The sequence below is a fragment of the Rhea americana genome, unplaced genomic scaffold (assembly GCF_003343005.1).
Source record: "Rhea americana isolate MKP2758 unplaced genomic scaffold, rheAme1 scaffold_53, whole genome shotgun sequence".
NCBI classification, from domain to species: Eukaryota; Metazoa; Chordata; class Aves; order Rheiformes; family Rheidae; genus Rhea; species Rhea americana.
This window is the reverse complement of record NW_028186679.1, coordinates 1892849-1917785: the sequence shown is the minus strand read 5'-3', so window position 1 is coordinate 1917785 and position 24937 is coordinate 1892849. Positions and strand designations below refer to the sequence as shown.

The window sequence follows — 24937 nt, the reverse complement described above, 5'->3', positions numbered from 1 at the left end:
GTGGTATTCAAATGGCCTTGTTCTGCATTTCTACTCTTCCTTTGTCTTTCTTTTTGATCTTGGGAGCTTTCACCAAACAAGCAATGTCCTTTAAAAAAACATAAACCCATTTTGTTACATGTTTGCAAAGATTAAGTTAAAAGGGAGTTTATTTTTGAAATTACAAAATTAGAGACAAAGAGCAGAAATAGGATCACTCACTGAAATATTTAAGAGGAAAGAATACTTCCATTGATCTTTTCCAACCTTGCATGCTCTGAAACTGTGTCCAGGCATTATATCTCCCCAGGGATAGCAGAAGCCCTGGGTGGTACTGTGATAACTGTAGCTTTGATTTGTGAGTTTCTCCATCTAGGAAATTTCTAACACAGTATATCTATAGCTAATAGCAACAGATGGAAGTGATTATTATGAACAAATAAAATATATTATGTATCTTTGGATCTATTGCCATCTGAAATTTGAAGGTTATAAATAGATATTTTAAGCTGAAGCAGTAAGTTATAGGTAAAGCTATATACTAACACTGTTTGCATGCACACAACATAAATGCACAAATATACACATCTATTTATAGCATGTGAAATTACACTGTTCCTAGGAAAACCACATTTGTCTAGCCCTGAAACAAGCTGGATGAAAAATTCTGGGTTCATCTAGCAATGTGACAGAGCTGGAATGCATATGTAATTACATACATTTGCTATAATCCAGTGGCAACCACGTTTTCAAAAATTTGACTTAATCTTGGAGCTGGCAGAATAAGGACTCAGTGGGATATAGTGAATTCAACTTCTGCTTTCCTGCTTGTTTTGTTTTACGTAGAGCTGTATGGCTGCATTACTTTTCTTGCAAGAAAAATCCATAGAGGGAGATTTAGAGTTGCTTTTTCTTCTTCTTTCCTCAACCACAGGATGCAGTTTATCACCTTCCACTATATATGCCAAGGATTTGCTCCCTTTTGTCAGATTAGGTTATACCTGATCAGATAGCAATCTGGTGTTCACAAGAGATATGCTTTCCCTAATTTAAGCATTTCTTTTTCAGAAAGAGGATGCTTTGACTTGCTAAATTTGTGTGTTTATTTCACCCAGTATCTCCATTCAGTAAGAGATTCCTCCAATTGTGATTGCTCTATGCTGTTTAGATATTTGACCATCCAATGACCATCCTAGTATTTTACTCTTAACAGGTGATTGCCTGTGAGCAGCAGCTGGATAGCTCCTATGATGCCAGATGTGATGCATGGTCACTGGGTATTACTGCAATAGAACTGGGAGATGGAGATCCACCCCTTGCTGATTTGCACCCTATGAGGGCACTCTTCAAAATACCAAGGTAATAATATCTTGATGTGTTTATTTCTTTCCCAGTTAGCCTGAACTTTTCCATTTAACTGTTATGTCCTTCACACTATGTAAATATGTGCAGCTTCTTCATATTGTTGTGAGTTTGGAGAAGGTTAGAAATACTTTGTCTAGACATGTTTTCAAGCATGTGCACATATGCAGAAGTTCAGAGCTGACTGTGGCTACATTCAGGAAAAAGCCCTAAAGCCTTCCCCTACATGGACTGCTGCCAGTATAAATGAGCACAGGATTCGGCTGAGTTCCATATACTCTGCTAGAGAGACTGTATTACGATAGAAATGCACAGTCCGCCCGTGCACCAGACAGGCCTCACAACTGTCCCCAAGGTTTATGCTACATCCCTTGAAGTAGAGTGTTGTTCCATCACTCAGAAACCATCCACTTGTGTTGCTTCTGCTTCTTTGAATGTTACTGTCCTCCAGCAGTGTGTCTACCTACTTCTTTTGTGCTTTTCTTGAAGCTGGAGGTAGGAGTACCCACAGTGCCACTTACAGCCTTCCCGAGAACCTCGGTCTCAAAGACAGTGGGTACGATCATAGAGCAGTTTGTGGTGCTAACTAATTCAACGATTAGGATGAAATCCACAATAGCTGAGACCAAGTAGCAGATAAGTGCTTCATGTTTTTTCAGGAAAGTCACCCGCATTAGTTTACACTGTGTTTAGTTGTGGTTTAAGAAGACTTGGTTCAGTCAGCACTGAAGCACAGCAGGAGTGTTCTTCTCACCTTCCCCTGCTAGGGAAGGAGTAGTGACAAACTGCTGTGTTCGGTAATTTCAACTAGGCCTTCAAGAAGACATATCCTTACAAACATCCTTACAAAGCCACTACCCTTTCTGTCTTGGAGCAAATGTAAGATCAATACTTTTTCATTCCGTTAAGTAGAACGCAAAAGAGCTAGAATACATGCAGCACTTAAAGAAAAGTAGCTACAAAGATTGATTAGAAATAGAGAGAAAAAGAGTCACATCATCTAAAGGTCTTTTCTTTTTTTTTGCATTTGTAACTACACTCAGTGGAAATGGCACCTTTATTTGAAAGGAGGAAGACTGTTAAAACAATCTGAACCAAATTAACACATAAATAAACAGCTGTAGCAACTGAAAGGGAGGAAGTAGTAAATCCATTAGTCTTTCACTTGACTTCTGATTACCTTCTGATGAAATAATTAACAAACCGCTAGTTCAATCTGATACTTTGTTCAGCAGGCTGATTAATGCAGGAATTTCTGAGAAAAATTTGAAACAATTTCTTAAGGAAATTCTGTTTATAAGGTATATGGTTTCAGGCTTGAAAAGAGAAAGGGGATGTTAGTTTCATTTCCTTTTACTGATTTGATTAAAAAGTTGTAGTCATTCTTAGCTATGTTTGGTAGATCATCTTCATGCTATTTCTCCTTGTTAATTATGTAATGCAGGAAAATCAGCGATGTGGTGTAGTATCTACCCATGCTCCTTTTTCCAATGGAAATCAATTTTTTTTTCACTGCCCCTTCTAAAATTCATTACTCAGCCTGCATTCTCATATTGTTTTTGTTGAGTGAGTAACTCATTAACTCGTCATACTGACCTTTCCAGGAATCCACCTCCAACGTTACAGCAACCTGAACTGTGGTCATCTGAATTCAATGACTTCATTAATAAGTGAGTAACAGCTGAGACCACTGTTGCTGAATAAGGAACATGTGTAAATATCTTGTGTAAAATATCTTTGTATTGTCTATGAAAATCAGTTACTACCAATATTTTACCTTCATTTCCTTAAATTGTACGAATGACAAATGTGTGTATGAAGTTTTCTTTTTTCCTTTCATTTGTAGGTACATAAGAAATATGTTTTATATTCAGCTTTTGGCAAACTCATGGGCTTCAAGTGAAATGTTCCCACATTGGCCTGACTACTATCATATATGAACATGAAAGTTTTAACTGAGGAGTAATCAGCATATGCACTCCCAGTTTAAAACTTCAGTTTTCAGTACACTCAGTGTTTCTGATTTTCTTGCTGTTTACTAGATTAGAGAATATTTAGATTTAAAATGCAGTAATTTAACTTCTTGTCCCCATCTATTCTGTGAAAGTTTTCAGTTTAGAGCTGTTGTGATTAAGATAAATATACTTATTATAGAGTATGAATAAACTACTGACAAATATTTTGAAATCTAACAGTAAATCCTGAATGATTGTATGCTTTTCTGCCAGTACAGGTGCTTGACTAAAGATTATGAGAAGCGCCCAACAGTATCTAGTCTTTTGCAGCATGATTTTATTAAGCAAATTGAAGGAAAGGAAAACATGTTACAGAAGCAACTCATGGAATTTATTGATGTGCACCAACAAATGGGAGTCACTGAAAAGGCAAGGTACATGGATTATTTTCATTTCAGCTAAAAGTAGACCAGTTGGGAGAGTTTTGATGCTTTCACAGTTCCAGAATGGCTAGCACTCAGGGAAAGATTCATCTCCCATAACTTTAGCTGACTAAAAAGTAGTGAGCTTAATCGTTGGGGCACCCCACAGAAGCAATGGAAAGAGACAGGCATCATGATTCACATACACCTTTAGAAGTCTTTAGAGGTGCCTCTCGTTTCTTCTGTGACTAAATGCAATTAAGATCCTAGCTTTCAGAAAGCTAAGCTTAGGTGAAATGAATGTGTTGAGTTCTGTTACATTTACATGGTCAGCTCATGTTTAAACAACTATGCTAAAAAAAAAAATCAGATTCCTGCAAGAATTGGATGCTACTACCTGAAAACAGAGATAGTGGTACCAAACCTCATTTTACAAATAAAAAAAAAAAGTTATCATAAAAACTCTTGTGTCTTACAGAGTTGTTACTTACTTTCTTCAACTAGCATTTAGTAACATCAGTTCTGCATAAATCACTGAGATTGATTTGTTTTTTTATTTGAAACAACTGAAAATGGCTTGGCTCAATATTGCAATTTAAGAAAAAATCCACTACACCTAAGTAATACATCAGATGTGAAATGCAGTAGATTAGTATTGATGTATTATTGGTGTGTTTTCTTTTATGTTCCAAAGATAATAGGTTTTTTTGAAGAACATAAAATTTAAAAGACCATTTTAATATTATCAGTGATGTAAGAAGCATAGAACTAAAACTTACTAAAATCTGTCACATTTCTTTCTATTTATCTTTATGGTGGCAATATATACAGAAGTCTTCAGTTCTGATCTTGGAGAAATTCATGATTTGCTTTTTATCTTCTGAGGATAATAATAATAAATACATTTCTAAAAAAAATTGTGATTTTAACTCTTTTTGGACTCAGTAGAGGTATATATGGAATGAGTAGTAGTTTCTCTTGTCTGGCATTTTAGTAAAAACCTATGCAGTTGGCTTAAATTTAAACCTCAGGCTGGATTTGCGTGTTCTACATGGCACAGAACTGCCATCTGCTTAATCCAGAAAGATTCTGTAGTTGAAGTAAGCTCATCAGATGTCAGCACTGAGCATGAAAACAATAGGAACATGTTCAAGACTTTAAATATTTATTTATAAAATCCCAGAAAATGAACCATGGTCAAACATGCCCCAAAACCTAAGCAGTATGAATTTATGTTCTGCTGGCCCTTGTGACACTGGTCCCTTCAATGCTTAAATAATTTCTGAAGATCAGACTTACACTTCTAAGTCAATTAAACATTTTGAGCACTTTCACCCATTTTGTAGAATTCGGAAGTTTGTCTTCCGTCAAGAAGTCCTACTCTTTTTCAAAATTACTTATTTTTAATGTATATGCTACATAAAGCAAATTACATAAGCTTTCTTTTCCTATACAGTGCAAACATAAGAAAACTGGCCAAGTTGCTTGTTTGCAAGTTTGCTAGAACAATCAAATGGCACAAGAACAAGATCATCTGTTGACACTTTCTTTGTCCTATTGACTGTCTTTTGTTAACTGACCCCTCTTCTTAAGAACCAAGGTATCATGGAATGTATTGCTGTGTGACAAAGCTACCTGCACTTTTACGGTTGATCAAGTTCAAATTCTCCGTAGATTTTCCCAAAGCAGGACGGAATTTTCTCTCAGAAAATAGTAATAATTTATAATCTGAGTATGTACAAAAAGTTACCCTTCTTAAAAATCATACTTTTAATTAAATGGCATAGTTAAACTGGTATTATTTGGTGTATAGTGTCCTTCTTTCAGTTTAGCAGTTTAAAATACTAACAAGTTGGTCAGTACTGGCATAACTAAATCTTTTATTAATTTAGTTCAGTGAGGGTAGTATGAAAGTCTGCAAATAAAAGTTGCATTTTACAATCACTCTACCACTTCAGCTTTAATATGTTCATTGATTACATTTGCAGGAGAATTATCTTTTGTAGCACTGAATGCATGACTAGATTAGTCTTCTCCTAGAAATACTGAGAATACCTATCTTAATATCTGTTGCCATCTCTGTACAAGCAAGAAAAGCAGTCATTATTTTCCTGTAGCTAAAATTGTAGTAGTGCATTGCTTCACTATAGAAGTTAGAATTCCAAGCCTATAAAGGAAGTTACTATAGAATGACATTTGGTTTTCTTCTGTTGAGCTGTAAAAAGATCATACAAACATCTTTTAATTCAGTAGTCCTTCTGTTTTTTAAGTCTTTAAAAACTAACTTTTGTATCTTCTGACCATGAATCTGCAAAAACTAACTTACATATCTTCTGACCATGAATCTGCACAGAGCAAATTTTGGCAGCAGGAGTCTGTATAGAAGTACCATCTTCTTCAAGAAGTACCAAATCTTATTCAAGGTCAAGACTTTGAACTAGGCTATGTAATGATTAGTCACCTAGAAGAGTCTCATGTTAAAATCTCCTGGCTTGAAACTACTTTTATGCTGATTTGTTAAGGCACTATCTTGGAATTCCTGAACTTCTAAGGACTGGAAGAAGTCCTTATAAATCTCCCTCCTGTTCTGTAGCTCTTGCTCTCTCTCATCCATAATTCAATGGCCTAGGTCTCCTATTTGCTGTCATTGGGGAGGCAGGTATTTTAAGGGATGAAAAAATCCCTTCTTCCACTGAGGAGTTCCTAATCCACTATGTGTGTAGTCCTGTATAAGTAGACATAGCCTATAAACTCAAGAAATTTGGTAATGTGGACTTGAAGTTGAAAGTTCCAGAGAAATCCAATCGGTTTCTCATTATCCATCCCCCCTTCCAATTTTTATCTTCTTAATTAAAAAAAAATGTATTTCAAAAGAAAAGAGTAGAACACCTGAAAGTTAATAGCTGAAGTCCGGTTACTGGGCCTTCCTGGATGCGCTATTGCTGTATCCACATTTCACCCTCTTCACCTGCTTGCTGAGGTGTGACTTGGCTCTGGTTGAGTTCTACAGTAGTAGTCTATTGTTGGGATTGTGGACTTGTGTTTTTGCTTGCTGGATGTATCCTCAAATCCAGTCTTTGAGCACCTGTGTATGTCCAGGAAGGGTGATATAATGTCTAGCTGTAGTTTGAAGCCACTGTACAGTCACTCCCTTTAGTACCATTGTTCTTACGGTATTTTCTAGCACTTATGAGTCACTGAGGCATTAGGCCATTGCACTGCGCCCTCTGAAGCTCCCCATTATTGTTGCTATCCTAGCAAAGAGGAACCTAGTTTTAGATCATTACGTTGCATCCTTTCCAGACAGCTAGGAAGAGAAACAGAGCCCACCAACCTTTTGAGTAACTAGGGAGATCTCAGCTTAGTTGATAAAACCTTTAAACTGCAATATGTTGTAGACCAACTCCAGATATAATGAAGTCCCTGAGAACTGTAAGAGAGAAAATGTCACTCCTGCTATCTTCAAGGAGGTCAAGAAGGATGATCCAAGGAGCTACAGGGTAGTCAGCTTCATCTTGGTTCCTGGGAAGGTGATGGAGTACCTAAACCTGGATACTATTTCCAGACATATGAAGGACAGGAAGATGATTGGGAGTAATCACATGAATTTTCAAAGGGGAGATGGTTCTTGACCAACCTCATAGCCTCCTATGATGGAATGACTGACTTGGTGGATGAGGGGAGGGAGAGCAGTGGATGTTGTTTACTTTGACTTTAGTAAGGCTTTTGACAGTCTCCCATAACATCCTTGTAGATAAGCTGATAATATGTGGACTAGGAAAGTGTTAAGTGTGGTAGATTGAAAACTGCCGGGCTCAGGGGGTTGTGATTGGCGGCACAAAGTCCAGCTAAAGACTAGTTCCTAGTGGTACACCCCAGGAGTTGGTACAGAGGCCAGTACTGCTTAACCTCTTCGTTAATGACCTGGACAGTGGGACAGAATGCACCATCAGCAAGTTGGCAGATGATACAAAAGTGGGAGGAGTGCTTTGATACACCAGCTGTTTGTGCTGCCAGTCAGAGGGGCCTCAACAGGCTGGAGAAATGGGCCAAGAGGAATCTTGTGAAGTTCAACAAAGAGAAGCACCAAGTTCTGCATGTGGGGAGGAATAACCCGCTGCTGCAGTACAGGCTGCAGGCTGCTTGGCTGGAAAGCAGCTTTGCAGAAAAGGCCCTGGGATGCTGGGGAACAACAAATTGAATATGAGTCAGCAGTGCATCCTTGTTGCAAAGAAGGCCAACAACCTCCTGCACTACAATAGGCAAAGTTTTGCCAGCAGGTGGAGGGAGGTGCTCCTTCCCCTCTTAGTGCTAGTGAGACACATCTGGCATGCTGTGTCCACTTCTGAGCTCCACAGTACAGGCACGGACACAGTGGTGTGAGTTCAGCCAGGGGCCACAAAGATAATTAAGGAACTGAAGCATCTATCAAGTGGGGAGAGGTTGAGAGCGCTGGGACTGTTTAGCTTGGAGAAGAGAGGGCTCTAGGGCATCTTATCTATCTGTATAAGTACCTGATGGGAGAGCATAAAGAAATGTGGCCAAACTCTTCTCAATGGTGCCTAGTGAAACGCAAGTGGAAATGGGCACAAATTGAAATACCAGAAATTCTGTTTAAACAGACAAAGCACTTTTGTACTTTATCTGTGATCAAGCACTGAAGAAGGTTGTTCACAGAAGTTGTGAAGTCTCCATTCTTGGAGATATTCAAAACCCAACTGGGTATAGTCCTGGGCAACCTGCAGAGAGTTTGGACCAGATGATCTCCAGAGGTGCCTTCCAACCTCAACTATTCTATGCTTCTGTGATGCATGCTAAATGTGTTTAACTTGTGGCTTTGCTGTTTAGTGTCTGACTTCTCACTGAACTGTTAATTAATTGTGAGTAGAGTTATTTCTACCACTAGGGCCCTGCTTCAGTAGAAATTGCCTTTATCATGAGTATGGCAAGAAAAACCTATTTCAGTGTACAGCATCTCCAAATGGCATGTCTCTTTTCAGAGTGGTTCGTGAGTCATAATCATCTTGATACTTGTTTTCCTTAGTCTTTTCAAATTGATGAACTACCAACTCTTAGAAAAAATAATTTCCATTACATCATAGTAGGATGATCTTAAGGTTTTGTGCAAATAAATTTCATCCCATATCTGTTACTCCAGTCCTCAGGACAACCTAGCTCTTTATGTACAATATTCTAATTCCTTCTTGTACTTATGACACAAAAAAACATGATGGTGGCATTTATTCTGGGATCTTTATTAAAAATATAAGAAAAATTCTGTCATGAAGAAGCAATAACCTTATTTAAGATAGAAGTTCACCTTTTGACACAGCTTATTTTCCCCCTCCTTTTCAGCTAATCCCTGAATCACATAATGTGACTCTTATAAATTTCACTACAGCTATTAAAATTTGTAATTAATAATCAAAATAATTTTTAGCCATGAGTGATGCAGTGCATACCCAAAGATTGTTCTAAAAGTACACTTCTTGCTAGGCCAAGTGAGAATAAAATAGCATTGTTAAAGAGTTTTACTTTCCAACAGAAATAATTGTCTTTGAAATGGCCTTCAGAACTGTCGTATTTACACCTGACAGTCAGGCTTGTAACACTTCTATCTTGAGTTGTTTAGCTGTCCTAATCTTAACTGCTCTTACAATAATATCTGCAGAAATACTCAATGATTAGTACCAATTGTATTTCCTGGGAATTATGACTCATTCCAGAATGAACTGCATACATGAAGGATATTTGATGCACCTAGATTTCAGCAAGTGACTCTGGTCCCCAATTTAAGAGGCTGATCTTTATAAGCCCTCTAAATAAATATAGGAAAGAGACCCATTCTGCTTCAAAGTGATTCAGAGCAAGAACTTCTGGGTGAGTTGAATTACCCTACTAAGAGTTTGTCCTGCACTGACCATGTAGGCATAGCACTGAAGTCTAGTGGTAAGGTGTTGAACAGCTACTCAATTTAACTATTTGGAAACATCAGGGAGGTACGTTCATAGTAACTCATGTACAACATGCTTCATAGTGGTTGTCAATTTATTCACCAGTATTAAAAGCAGGGAGAAAATTACAGTTGCCTTCCGTGGCTTTTCTTGATTTACAGGCCAGACTTGTATGGCTTGTTTTCTGGATGTTCTCTCCCTCTCTCTGTTTCTCTGTCTCTCTCTCTCTGACTCATCCTGCAGTTGAAATCAGCTGATAGCAGTCCCTCCAGCTAAGCTGTGCAGAGCAGGCTGTAGTGTAGAGTAGGAGATCACTACATTAGCTTGACAAAGGCAGTAAGAGCAGCAGAGTAAATAAGCTCACAGAGTCACCGTGCTGACTTGGTCAGGGTCAGCATATGAAATTTGTAGCAAAGCAAGGAATTAAATTTGAGATGTTGGAGTTCCAGGCTAGTCCTTACACACTTCAAGCCACTTCTTCCTCTATCTTGTAACTCAATGTGAGCTTTATTATACCAACAAGGAGAAGGAATTCCTGCTTTGAGGACACTCCTATGTAGGATGGCTATGCTGCAAACAGCTCTTGGGATTTAGAAGCAAATGTGGAATATTTGGCAACACAGACCTCAGAGTAAGTAGGTCTCCAAAATCACATGCTCCTAGCATATACACACCTCTTTAGCAGGGTAGGAATATGGTTCCAGTTTCTTTCCAAGACCTTCTGGGAGGAAATCTTCCACTGCTGTTTTACAGTAGCATCAGTCAACTTACTGAGCAACTGATTTAGCCTACAGGCAGGATGCCTTGGGGCATCACTTACTTTAGGAGCTTCCCCACACTCTTCTCAGTATGATGCTGAACTTGGAGTATGGTCATGACTCATGAGGGCAGTAAAGAACCAATCCCAAAGAGTCCTTTTAGAGATATTCTGTTTGCTCAGTTAAAAACACATATTTTTCCCTGAGATTTGTCAGGAATACAACCATTTCTTGAGTGTATTATAAGGCACCAGTAGTTTGCCTTTTTGCAGAACATGGTACACCAGCACAGACTGGCAAACAGACTGTACTGAGCAACACATGACCCAACTGGCCAGATAAGGGCCACCCCCAAACTGAAAGCTCTGTGGCTCTATTTGGCAGCACTGTGCTCTCAACAAGATTGCTTACATTAAGCTTGAGCACAGCTCCATCAAACTGGAGCTCATGCTGTGAAATCTCTTAAACACAGAGTGAGCACAGCTCTGTCTGGAAAACATTGTGCAGACATAGCTGGAGTCTCTCAATACATTTCATCAAGTTCAGGCACAGATTTTACATAAATACATTACTAGGGTTTTATTTCAGCGTGTTTCAACATTCATCCTCTATTTCAGGTGGAATTTAGTTTTTAAAGGTGAATTAAGATTGCTGTGTACAGCCTTCAGAAAAAATGAGTCAACAGCAATGGCCGATCCAGTACAGGTTTCACTACATTACTTCTTTTCTGTTCATCACTTACAATGACATTTGTAACAGCTGGGAGGGCTGTGTCTGTTCCCACCTTCAAGTTACAAAAAAAACTTGATTTTTTTTAATGTCATCTTTACCACTAGACTAAGGCCAGCCCTTTTCTTGTCACTTCTTAGTCTGTAGATGATTCTCAAACCAGTTTTGGCAGAGAGTTCAACAGGGCATCATGAGTCACACTTCCTTTTTCATGGTATTTTTGGAACTATCAGAAATCTTTCAAATACATTCTGACAATTTGAAGAAGAAAAAGCTGCAGTTGCCTCATTTTGATTTAACTGAATCTTGAAAGATAAGGATGAGGGGGAGTGATGTGCAGGGGGATACAAAGAAAATGCTGCTTTGACTCATTTTTTTAGCCCATACTGCATTGATATATCTGGCCATTAGCTGCTTGAATTGCTTGTTGAACATGGCTGTAGGATTTAATTCCTCCAACAAATAATTTCTGAACAAAACAAAGGACATAGTTATTTCAGTTCACAATGTCCATGTGCATGATGATAATGAAATTTCAGCATTGATGTCAATAGCACCGATGTGTGGGGTTATTTTAGTGGTTGGAATTTTAGCAAGTGAAGCAGTATAACTGCCCTTGAGGGGTCTGTGCCCTTTGACAGAAAAGCAGAAAAATATTGTGTGTTCTGCAAATCTGACTCTGCTGTTCTCTGGAAACATAGAATATAATCTGGTTTAACAAGTACTATTGTTCTCATAACGTCAGCTGAACAGGATTACATGAGAATCAATTTTATGTAATTAAACTTCTCTGGCATAGAGATCATTTTCTTAAAGGGGGGGGGGGGGAGAAAATGTTCAAAAAGAAAAAGTCTCCGTGACTGGTGTTTTCCCCTCCCTTTCTGCAGAGCAGTTGTTAACCTTCTACGTTAAATGAAAAATGGTAGTTGAAACAAATCTTGGGAAATATCACTCTCTCACTGATGCAGAAGATTTAAAAAATATATATATTTGCTGTGTGACAGTTTCACCAGAAACAGAAAATGTGACTTGACAGATGTCTTGTTTTAGGACTTCCTTAGGCAAATAGAACAGCAGAGCTTAAAACAGTACCGCACTTCCCCTGTCTTTTCCTCCTGTCCATGTCAATAGGTCTTTCTCAAAGTCACACTGATATTGATGCATTCTCTGACACAAAATGACCTTCATGCAGGAACAAAAAAGAAGTTGTTTCAACTGTCCAAATCTAAATTTTGAAGAGAACCTATTAAAAAGGATGGAGGTATAAATAGAAATATGGGTTGTAAAGGGGAGAGATTTCTGTGTAGGGATCAGGATTTTGTCTGCAACTCTGTTTTGCATGCAGTAAAACATCCTTTAGCTCTAAATGCAAATCAAGAAGCAGCAGACCACACAAGGCTGAAGAGTTAATTTAAATCTTAATATTACCAAATGCTATTTAATACAATCTGAGGGTACATAAAACCAACATTGTCTCACAGTGTTATTGCAAGGATACAGTTCTACCAGGTCAGCTCTTGCAGTACAAATGGGTTCTAAAGGAAAGAGAATGAATTCCAAAAAAAAAAAAAAAAAGGTTCGGACATAGGAGAAGTTTAATTGCTTTAATTGCTTTACATCAGACCTATCTCTCTGGATGCTACTTCTCTGTATTCCTGCATGTTTTCTGCTTGAGCATATTTAAACACGTACCGATTCACAACCCAGTTATGGATTTGTTGGAGCAAAGGCAGCCTCTATTCACACAGATGTACAGACCTTACTTCCTAATTATTTCCTTGTCTGTAAGCATTGTTCTTATGGAAATAAGCCCACGTGTTCATGCTCTGTGTTACAAGACGGTGACAAAGCTCTAGTGCTGTACTACATAGTCTTCCAACTACTTTTTATTTCTGTCACAGCCTCACCATCATCCTTACCACTGAACCTACAACCAGCTTTTTGTCTTGTATTAAATACTGAAGGAAAGACAATACTTAAAAACTAATTGCTTTCCCGTGCAGCTCCAGGGTCACAATGATTGATCGAGTGTTTGAGAGTGGTCTGCAAAATATCTGGGGGTAAAACTGGCAAGACTTGATCCCTTCCACTGGGGGAATGCAGACCCTCTGGCACAACATTTTTCATTGAACATCCTTAGCTGCCGCACTGAGTGCTGGGCTGGGCTGTTGGCACAAGAGCATGGAGCAGTGTTGTCTTACCTGTTCATGATTTGAAGTTAAGGTTGCAGAATTAGTCAGCTGTGGTGGGTTTGGCCCTCCAGAGGTACCTGGAGGCTTCACACTATGGACAATGGAAAGACTCTAATGGTACCTGGCAGCAGCCTAAAGGAGGAAGAAACTGCTCTATTACTGGCACCAGACTGAAGACGAGTCGTTCTCTCATCTTCAAGGAATGATCATTATAGCCTGGAGAGGTTGCAAGAAGTGCTATATTAAGTGCACCTGTGCCTGCACTTCCATCATTCTGATCTTGATCGTACTCATAATTTGGGAGGGCATCATTTCCAGCCCGAGTGCAGTCCTGGGAACCACTTACGGTTGCTAAGTGGGTGCCTGCTTACCTTTCTGCACCTGCATCAGTGAACTGAACCAGCACCCGTGAAATGGTTGGTGTTAGTGAATGAGGTACAACTCATTAACACCTGTAGTAAACCTTACCATGAGGGTTCAGGAAGCTGTTACCTTGCCTGTCAGTGTGATGATTATTCATTCCAGCTTTGCATCTTGGTGTGACTGCCCTTTTTCTCCTGTCCTGTGTTCACTGTATGTTAAAGGTCTTGCCTGGATAGAAAACACCTGTCTGCTTTAACTCTTGCCTCATATACAAATGTCAAAATTAAATAAAGACTTTTTCCTGCCTGGAGTCAAAGTAAAAAGAGATTGTTTCTCACACACCACAGTCTCACTACTGTTTCAGTTTACCAAATTACACACTCCATTTGTGTTTGAGAGCTGCCTTCCTATATACAGTATCCAGTGGGGCAAAGTCATGTCGGGAGGTTTGATTTACATAGTAATGTTTCTGTGCTTATGTTTTACTACATATCACAGCTTGGTTTAGTCTGTGAAGGCTGATGTTAGTCTTCCAATTTTCCTTCATCTCTTAAAGCGAGTATAAGTAACATGAATTATAAATCTTGACTTTGCTATTCTTTTCACTTTCTTAGCAATGCCTTTTCTTATGGATAGGGAATAATCCAATTTTAAGGGAATTTTCCTGCCAATTTTGATAAGACTACATAAGATTCTTTTGTTGGATTAAAAGAAAACAAGAAAAGTTCACTTTAAGTCAAACTTTATAGATGTTTCAGCATAACAAAAGATTTAGTTTTGAAATGTTTTCTTGCTTTGTACATTTTCTTGTAGAATTCAAGTAAATTCTTCATACTCAGTCTGTATTTTACATACTGTAGTGGTTCTGTAGCACTTAACTGCAGTGTGACCATCTCAGACAGGCTTTAGAGTATTGTCCTTACTGATCTACTTTCCATCCTGAATACTTTGTCAACATCATTCTTGCCATACTGTTCCACTCCTAGTTTTGGCCTATCCAGAATGTTGACTGTAGTCATTTTTCTTTTTCTCGGCCACTACCAGAGTTTCACTGTTCTATGCTTTATAACTATTGTCTTTTTTCCCCTATATCACATACCTCCTGTCCTGCAGCTGTTGCAGGTATGTGATCATGCAGGAGTCTATGCAATGAAAAATTTCTTTATGGTATCAGATGTGGGATCAGACTGCATTTTCAATGGTCAATCCAGATATACCACATTAAAATATTTTATCTTGTCCTGTTATTCAAACATTCATGTGTTTGAATTTGGAACAACAGAAAACTGGAATGTTTTGACTGAATTGCTTTAAAGATTTTTACAGATGTAAGATCTACTCTGGGTTTTCTTACATCAAGAAGTTGTGTGTCTTTCTTTTATAGATTTGAACGTATTCATACAAAGAAAGGGAACTACAGTAAGTCACTAGTTTCAAACCAAGAAGAGGTAGATGATTTAGCAACCTTGGAAGTACTGGATGAGGTAAGAAACTTGAATTTTTCAAGTTTTCCTGAAGACTGGGGGGATCAGGTATTAAAATACATTGGTGGGCTGTTGATTTTGAAGTTCAGCTATGTTGCTGCATTTTTATTATGTAAGTGTACAATGGCATTTTACTAGTTTATAGCAAACTTTGTACATGAGATTTGCTGTGTCTAGAATGATTTCAACTCAATACTAAAACATCCTCCACAGTTAAAGCTTCAGACTGTGCAGTGTTACCGCATCATTTGTTTAACTGAATCTATACCACAAGATTTTATTGCAGCTAAATATCTAGTTGGCGATGATCTATTAACTTGATATTGGTCCAGCTTCAAGAACAAGCACCTTCTCACATTTTGCTTGGACATCTAGAATTGTCCTGAATTAGCTTCCCATAACCTTAGTGTTTGAGTTCTCTCTGACTTTGGTGCGGAAATCCGTTGAGATCAGTTTATGTCAGTTGAGGCTTGTGCCCTAGCAATGCCTTCTGTTGATAACAAAAATTTGGATACAAATCTGACTGGTTTGTCCAGGTCTGAAAAGGAGTCCACTGTGTGCAGGAGAAATGCATGGAGGAGGAGGGAAGTCTGCTGTGGTTATAGATTTATGCTTCAAAAGCAGAAAGAAGAATTAGGATATGGCAATTCATCTGCAGGTCTTACAGGCCATCAGTGGTTGCAAGTATCTGTCATCCTTCCTTTACTGAGCTGTCCATGGACTGGTACAGACTATAATTCTCATTTTCTATCTGTAAAAATTTTCTGATGTATTGCATCTTTGCCAGTCCAGAACACTAAATGTGGCTCTTGACCTAGAAAATTGCATAATACTAACAGCCCTCAGAGCACTTTCTGTCTTCCAAGTAGTTTAATTTTTCATTAATAGTAGCTGAATTAATCTAGACTTTTCATCTACACAAGGATCAGATTTAAGCATTTTTTTATATTAGGAATAGCCATATACTAGCTGTGCTGGCTTTTATCTTCTGCCATGAAGCATGTAAACATGCTGAGATAAAGATAAGCTAGAAAACAAGACAAGTCTGAAGTATATCCCATCTCCTTAGAGGTGGAGTATTCTCAGGAAAGTCCTCAGGAAGCCTGCCACCTCAAGGCATCATTTGACTATGTGATATTTTTGGAAATCCATTCCTCATGTATCCTTGTAAATCCAAACCTCCAGGGTTTATAACCCTCGTCACGTATAAGTGGCAGCTTCTTAAAAGTGTCTCCCTCATTCAAAATCTTTCAGTTTAAGTAGCCTCACCAGAAGAGCAAAGCAGGAGGCCTTCCAGGGTTTTGGCTATAGGTGCAAAAAAACATTTTAAAATGGCAGACCTTCCCCTAACAAAAATTTGTTAATGTGAATCTTGTCATGACCTAAAGCAAGGTATGTTTCAAAACCAAAATTTATCAATTTTATCAAGTCAGTAGAAAGCTTAAAACTTCATTGTTACATTTTCCTATGAAAGTAATGCAACTTTTTCAGCTTCTGATGATTCAGGTCCCAACTGCATTAAGCAAAATGTAGTGCACATCACTGTGAGCAGATGGAGGTGGAGAGAAAACCATTCTTATTGTATTCCTCTGTTGCTTGTGGTTCTGCTCCAATGGAAATAAGGCCTAAGCATTTTCATATGTAACTCAGAACAGTCTAAAGGCTGCTCTGAATTTCATCAGCCAGAGCTATTGCCTGTTTTTGACTGGAAAGCTTAACAGGCAATTTCACCCCAGCTCTATATATAGAAGTGGTTGAGGAAAAGTACATCAAGAAATTGGGCATGCCAGTAGTGGGCCCCTCTTCTTCATTGTTTTAGGGAGATTTGATTTGCAGCATCAAAGAACAGTCACAACAGAGACTAAATGTTAATATTTTCAATGTAGGAACATATTTATCTATTTACAGTGATAGACTCCAAACAGTAGAACATCTTTGATTTGAAATAACTGACAGTAACCTTAGAGAAGCTGCAATGGCAGATAGGAATTTAAGTATATAACACGTGCCTGATGAGTTACATGAAGCTATAGAGTTAGAATTTAAGACAGGGCTATCTCATGAAAACCTTTGATTGGTTGAATTAAACACTACTTATTAGTTAATGTTTCTGTAGCCACTTGGACATTTCTAAATATGTATTGTTCAGCATCAGTCTGGACACAGGAAATTATGAATGCCAGTCTGACAGTAGCACTCACTCGTGATCCAGATGGTATGTATTCCTGACCATTAATATCTTCCCTCTCTCTCCCTCTCAGTCTTCTGTTTTATACATTTTCGTAATATTCTTCTTTCCTGAGAAATAATATTCCTATTCTTTCTCCATCAGAATACAGTAACGGAGCAGCTGCAGAAGGGTTATGCCAAGGATCAGATCTACACATACGTAGGGGACATCCTCATTGCTGTCAATCCATTTCGGAACATAGACATCTATTCTTCACAGGTGTGAAAGTCTAGGTTTGGTTCTCTTCTTCCACTCATACTAATTTCCAGTAAAATACGAACATGCATGTTAAATATAAAGTAATATTGTTCTTGAGGATTTATTTGCATTTATTCTGAATAACAGAATTACTGATACGATTGCCCCTTCTGTAACACGCTGACATACATCCTTATGTGCTGAATTTCAGCCTAAAAATGAGGCACCCCAGATGCCTTTATATCTATAGTGTAGAACATGTCTACATCATGTCTCAAGTTTAGATAGCTACATCTGAGCTAGTCATCATTATAATTAATAGATTGAAAAAAAGAACTCTGAGGTCATTGATCTACCAGGTTTCATCTTTGATGTAGGACAAAATAAACTGCACCTAAACTTCATGAGCTATGTTGACTAGAAACTCACTAAGTGTAAAGCAAGCCAAGAGCAACTAGTTCAGAAGTAGCATGTGCACGTGGAAGACAGGGAAAATGTGAGCCCGCTGCTGGATAGGGTGGGTGCCCTGCTGATGAAGGATACAGAGAAGGCAGAGTTACTGAATGCCTTCTTTGCTTCATTCTTTACTGCTAAGGCCAGCCCTCAGCAATCCCAGACCCTGGAGAGAAAATAGGAAGTCTGGAGAAAGGAAGAATTTCCCTTGGTCAAAGAAGATCAAGTTAGAGATCATTTATGCAAACCTGACATCCACAAATATGTGGGCCCCAATGGAATGCATCTATGAGTGCTGAGGGAGCTGACAGATGTTATTGCTAGGCCGCTCTCCATCATCTTTGAAAGGTCCTGGAGAACAGGAGAGGTGCCTGAGGACTGGAAGAAAGCTCATGTCACTCCAGTCTTCAAAAAGGGCAGGAAGAAGACCCAGGAAATTACAGGCCAGTCCTCACCTCCATAACTGGAAAGGCGATAGAACAGCTCATCCTGGATGTTATCTCTAAGCATGTGGAGGAAAATAAGGTGATCAGGTGTAGTCAGCATGGATTCACCAAGGGGAAATCATGCTTAACCAATCTGAATGGCTGGCTAGGTAGATGAGCAGGGAGCAGTGGATATTGCTTATCTCGACTTCAGTGAGGCTTTTGACACTGTCTCCCATAATACCCTCATAGGTAAGCTCAGGAAGTGCAGGGTAGATGAGTAGACAGTGAGGTAGATTGACAACTGGCTGAATGGCAGAGCTCAGAGGGTTGTGTTCAGTGGCACAGAGTCTAGTTTGAGGCCTGTAGCTAAGGGTGTTCCCCAGGGATCAGTAGTGGGGCCAGTCTTGTTCAACTTATTCATCTTAGACCTGGATGAAGGGACAGAGTACATCCTCAGCAAGTTTGCTGATGACACAAAAGTGAGAGGAGTGGCTGATACACCAGAGAGCTGTGCTGCCATTCAGAGAGATCTGGACAGGTTGGAGAGAAACTTCCTTGGAGGAGAGGAACCTTGGGCAGAGAGGAACCTCATGAGGTTCAACAAGGGCAAGTGCCGAGTCCTGTACCTGGAAATAAATAACCCCATTCAGCAGTACAGGCTGAGGCTGACATGCTGGAAAGCAGCTCTGCAGAGAAGGACCTGGGAGTGCTGGTGGGTGACAAGTTAACTGTGAGCCAGCAATGTGCCCTTGTAACCAAGAAGGCCAATGGCATCCTGGAATGCATTAGGAAGAGTGTTGCCAGCAGGACGAGGGAGATGATCCTCCCCCTCTACTCAGCCCTGGTGAGGCCACATCTGGAGTACTGTGTCCAGTTCTGGGCTTGCCGGCACAAGAGAGACATGAAGCTATTGGAGAGAGTCCAGCATAGGGCTATGAAGGTGATCAGATGACTGAAGCATCTGCCTTATGTGAAAAGGCTGCAAGAGCTGGGCCTCTTTAGCCTGGACAAGAGAAGACTGAGGGGGGGATTTTATCAGTGTCTATAAATACCTTAAGGGAGGGTGTCAAGAGGATGGGGCCAGACTCATTTCAGTGGTGCTCAGGGATAGGATGAGAAGCAATGGGCACAAACTGAAACACAGGCAGTTCCATCTGAGCATAAGGAAAAACTTCTTTAGTGTGAGGGTGACAGAGCACTGGAACAGGTTGTCCAGAGAGGTTGTGGCATCTCCTTCTTTGGGGATGTTCAAAAGCAGTCTGGACAGAATCCTGGGCAGTGTGCTCTAAGTGACCTTGCTCGAGTGGGGGGGGTTAGACTAAATGATCTCCAGAGGTCCCTTCTGTCCTCAACCATTCTGTGATTCTGTGATATCGATACATTTATACAGGTGTATCTTACTCACATAAAGTGTTAAATACTCATAAATGCTCCTACTTATGTAAAAAATACCAGCGAAGTCCATCATACACCCCCCAAAATGTTGGTCATATTGTCTACTAACGAGTTTTATGCTAACATACAGTGCATCTGAAAGAGGACTTGATTATTGTGTTTACCCTAGTTTTACAGGTGACTGAAATAGAGTTGTCACTGATTTACATCAGTGTTTACAAAAAAAAAAAAAAAAAAAGAAAAGAAAAAAAAAAAGTTATATACTGAAGAGAGACCTTTAAGGAAGAAGAGTATTTATTTTGTCCTCCGTGATGTGTTATTCTGAAATGACAAGAGACTTGTGCAGATTATCCTGTCTTATGGCTGGTGGGAGTCTTAAAATAGCAAAATGGATGCCATTCTTCCACTCAGAATAGGGTCACTTGTGTATCTTCTGTGTACAGCAGAGAGGCTTTCTCTGAAGAATCTCTTTGTAAAGGTTGCTAGCTGAGATGTGGTCACACTGGATAAAATAGTATGTCCTTCCCCAATAGGAAGATGCCAGGCCACACAGACCATTCTTGTGCAGTCTCAATAACATGGCTCTACATGGCTGCATGGCCTGGGGGAGAGAGGAAGCATTCCTCCTCCACTTCCCGTGGAGAGCTTCTGCACTGAGACTAATGACCAAAGTGGGAGCTAGAGGGACTTCATCCTGAGAGCTAGGGAAACCATAGCTATTGATCTGATTAGATAGTTCACAAAAGCAACACTATAAAACTTAAACTTCTGTGAAGTTGCCCCCCGGTCTACAAAAGGTGGCAGATGTGAAGCTTGGGTTATATTAAATTTGCCATTATTTATTAGCAGTTACTGTGGCTGCAGAAAAGATCTTCTCTAAGTTTTGCCATCAATATCGTTCAAAAATACTGTGAGGATATGAAGGGCAAATAGAATGAAAGCATAAGCAGGTGCTTTATCTTTGATAACTTTTTTGAGTTTCATAGCATTGGCAGGGTTGACATGATACAAAATTGTGCTTACCCTTCTTTAGTAGTTCTTCTAGTACTAAATGCATACACATCCATGGCGTAGTTAGTTCAGTAACGGCACACTCAAATGGAAAGTATCACTGCTGGCAAGCTAGGCATGCTGTGCACTAACTGCAAAATAGAGCATCTGAGGAAATAGTGCAAAAGGAGATGTGATGAGGATGCAGGTAATATTTCATTTTTCTTACATTTAGCATTCCAAACTCTACATTGGAGCCAAGCGCACTGCCAACCCTCCTCATATTTTTGCTGTTGCTGATATAGGATATCAGTCCATGGTGACATACAACTCAGATCAGGTAAAGATCAAGTGTCATACACCTTTTGCTAGGCTGAGAGATATGCAGTGATGCAATGAGCTCAGACTCATGTTCTTGTCCTCTACAGTGTATCGTTATTTCTGGAGAAAGTGGAGCTGGCAAGACGCAAAGTGCCCATCTTCTGGTTCAGCAGCTCACTGTCCTGGGCAAGGTATGTTCCAAAGGGGATGTGCCTGTGAGGCTTTGATATCTGAGGCCTAATTGACTGAATGTAGAAACAGCGCATTGGTAATGGACCAAGACTGTAATATATTTTCTGAAGAACTTCTGTAAGGACAGACTGGAACATGATGATCCACCTACTCCTTCCTTCCTTCCTCCTGAACTAGGGTCACTTGGAAATATTTCTGTAAGGATGTACCCATTGCAGCGAGGCCTGTGACTTCTTCATTCTCTGATTGTCTTCAGGTCACCCAAACTGTACTAAATAAAATTATCTTCTAGCTTTTCACCTCCCTCCACAACTAAATTGCTGTCAGTGGGATATGGTCATTCTGGGAAGTGACCAACATAATTGTCTGAATCAAATGCCATTTTTACATTTCCCAAGTCAGCTTCAAGCAAGATGGCCTATCCATGTGGTACCGTGCAGCAGTATCTTAAAAGCAGGCTGGCCGTCTCAGGGTGATGAAGCACATGAACTAATTAGCTCTGTTACCACCACTATGCTTATATAATTCTGTGTGTTACCACTTTCAGCCAGCCTTTAATTCTGCAGACCGGTATGTTGTGACAGGTTTCATGGTATATATATGCCTTTCCACATCATTCACACTAGAATGACTGGTCTAATGATGTGCCTTTTTATTCACAAGTGTAGTGGATATCCACATCTGGGTCAGCTTGTGAAAGTCTGGTGTATCAAATGCTAGGTGTATGTAAATAGTGGCACATTCAGTGGAAGAAAGAAGACTTTCAACAACTGATTACATTGTGTTTTGATGCCTTCTTGGGCCTGCAGGAGCATGTCTCTCTGAGATCCGTGGGAAGGTAGGGACCTGAGCATCTAAAGAGAAAAATTAATTGGTCAGTGTGATTGATGAAAACTCAAAGACTGCGTTTGTCTATAGTAGGTGAAACTGTTTCCCCTGTGAAATCATTTACATTCCTTACTTACTTACTGAGACGTGCTCAGATGGGTATGTGTGAGCTAGCTCTGAACTAGTTCATGCACTTGCAATTTCACTGAAAATGAGGAGAACATGATCTAATACTTACGTAGGCATAGTTTAGAGTTGTTAGCCTGTGCCACAGCACCTTCAGTACTGTAGTCAAGTATACTAATGAGTTAAGGTGTGAGATGTGCCTAACTTTGCTAACAACCTTGAAGCTGTACTTTGAGGTGTGCATTCACTGTAACAAAGCTGCCAGTGTTGATCTTTTCTGTGTTGAAGCTTATCTCCAGCTTGAGGTATTGAAGTAAYCCCAAGGAGGTCATGTACATCAAGCTGGACATGTAGAATTCCCTTCAATCTTTCTTTCTCTATTCAAAGTCTACTGTTTATCCTTAGGTCTAAATGTGAATTTTAAAAATACATAATATAAGTCACGATTCATGATACTATAAGTGGAAAGAAACATTTAAGAATGGAGATGTTGGGATGATTACTGGTAACTTTCAGCAAAGCTTTTTTCATAACTAGGCTAATAACAGGACTCTACAGGAGAAGATCCTCCAAGTGAATAACCTGGTAGAAGCATTTGGAAACGCAGGCACTATCATTAATGATAATTCCAGCAGATTTGGAAAATATTTGGAAATGAAATTCACTTGTGGTGGCACTGTAGTAGGAGCTCAGATTTCAGAGTACCTCCTTGAAAAATCCAGAGTTGTCCACCAGGCAGTGTAAGTATAAAAATATTTGACCTAATTTGGAGTTTACAGAGTAGGTCAACAATTCAGGAAATTATCTTGGGACAAACAGAAGGATGAATAAGGTACTGGAATTTTTTCTAATTAATGACATAGGAATAGCTTATAAGTCTGTAAGCTAACTGAAAAATACTTCCATATTTTTTCATTATTTATTATCGCTATTTTTAAACAAATATTGTTGTTTATTTCATTATTAAGTAATGAAATAAAATAAAATGCATGTATGATATATAAAAAGAATACCAGAATGTGAAAAGAAATCAAATCTTTCTAATAATTTAATTTTTAAAATCTTTGTGGAAGTTTGAAGAAAGCTTTTAGTATTAATACATATCTTGGATTAAATTCCTTTATTTTTCCTCTAATATTACAGCTTTTGTTTGCAAAGTGTTTGTTTTTAGTTTTGGAGTTTTGGTCAAATAAAATAGATTTTTTAAAGTATTATTAACCTATATACATCCATCTCTGTCATGTGTTTATGTATCATAATGCAAAATATTAGAGAAATTAAATGACATTTCCAATGAATTTAAATTCTTGAAATGTATTTGCTATCCTAATATAAACCATATTTAGATAAAAAATATTTTAGCAACTCTCTTTCTGTCACAATAACAATAGGAAAAATAGAGTTTAGGGTAAGGAATTTTGTCATTGATTTAAATTTTACCCCCTGCTGATTTTGTATGCATTTTTACTCTTGCAATTCTGCAGACCTTGTTGCCATTGTGACATAAAAACATCTAAGTATCATTTAGAATGATTTAATAAGCAGTTTAAAGTTAGATACAATTTTATGAGGTGTTCTTTTCCCCCCTTTTGAACATAATCTCAGAAACTGTTTTTTCAGAAGAAAATAACACTTTTTCATAACTTTTCGTGGGTTTCTGTTTCTGTCGGTTGGTATTTATGTTTACCTGCATGCTGAGATAGGAAGTCAGCAAACTATTTAGATGTCTCAGATGTTGTTTAGGTAGGTGTTTAGATGTCTGAATTCACAGAAAAGTGCCACTGCGCTCTTTAGTGTGGGGCACTGTAGGAGGCTGAAGCATAAACTTCCAAGAGTGCCTGAAGGCCGTTTGCATTCAGCAGTGCATTCGCCTCCTCGCTGAGCTCACCGTGTTGCTGGTCTGTAGAGCCATACCAGTGCAGGGAACTGGCATGTTGGTACCTGTGCTGCAAGGGGAGTCTGTTGTGCTCTTTTGGGAGAACATGACTCCCAAACTCAGTTGGACAGTAGGAATAATTTTTTGCAGAAAACTGGCCAAGTTCCAGGCCCACTTCACGCTAAGCAATTTTGAGCCTGCATCTCCCACCTTTCCAAGGTAATCCAAAAACGATCAGGATAGTGAGGAATCATGGGCACTGAGGGAGCAGTGCAAAACCGGAACCAGTTTAGCACATGCAGAACCCAGAAGTTTGAGCACAATCCATTTTTGTCCTTTTGTAGTGACCAACTTGGACATCTCAGTGTTTAGTGGTGGTTGTGAATTTTCACCTAAACGTGTAGATGTTCTTCATAAGATGCACAAGAACCTTGGGTGTGCAAGTAAGTCTTCTGTCCTGAATTTGGGCACCTAACTTTTAGGCAAAGCTTTACAAGTCATAAGGCCCTTACATGAGTGCCCACTCATGTCCTTTCCTGGTTCAGAGCTAAAGGACTCAGCAAACATATTGGACTAAATGAATCAGGAGTGCACAGCTCTCTTACGAGCAGAAGCTTTTTTAAAAAATCTGCAGGTTGAACTGCCCAATTAATCAGAGTGGTTGAGGCAGCATACAAGATCTGACCCAGCACCTACCAACTT

At 39.1% G+C, this 24937-nt stretch overlaps 1 protein-coding gene across 1 annotated transcript in view; it reads left to right on the top strand.

Moving 5' to 3' along the window:
* MYO3A (myosin IIIA) overlaps window positions 1–24937 on the top strand; it is a 129063-nt gene that overhangs the window by 51241 nt on the left and 52885 nt on the right. Inside the window, exons 7-14 of the mRNA XM_085318306.1 lie at window positions 1193–1338; window positions 2946–3011; window positions 3575–3730; window positions 15099–15198; window positions 17531–17647; window positions 21128–21232; window positions 21321–21404; window positions 22897–23099. Coding sequence (XP_085174432.1) covers window positions 1193–1338; window positions 2946–3011; window positions 3575–3730; window positions 15099–15198; window positions 17531–17647; window positions 21128–21232; window positions 21321–21404; window positions 22897–23099 — 977 coding nt within the window. The remainder of the gene's footprint in view (window positions 1–1192; window positions 1339–2945; window positions 3012–3574; window positions 3731–15098; window positions 15199–17530; window positions 17648–21127; window positions 21233–21320; window positions 21405–22896; window positions 23100–24937) is intronic.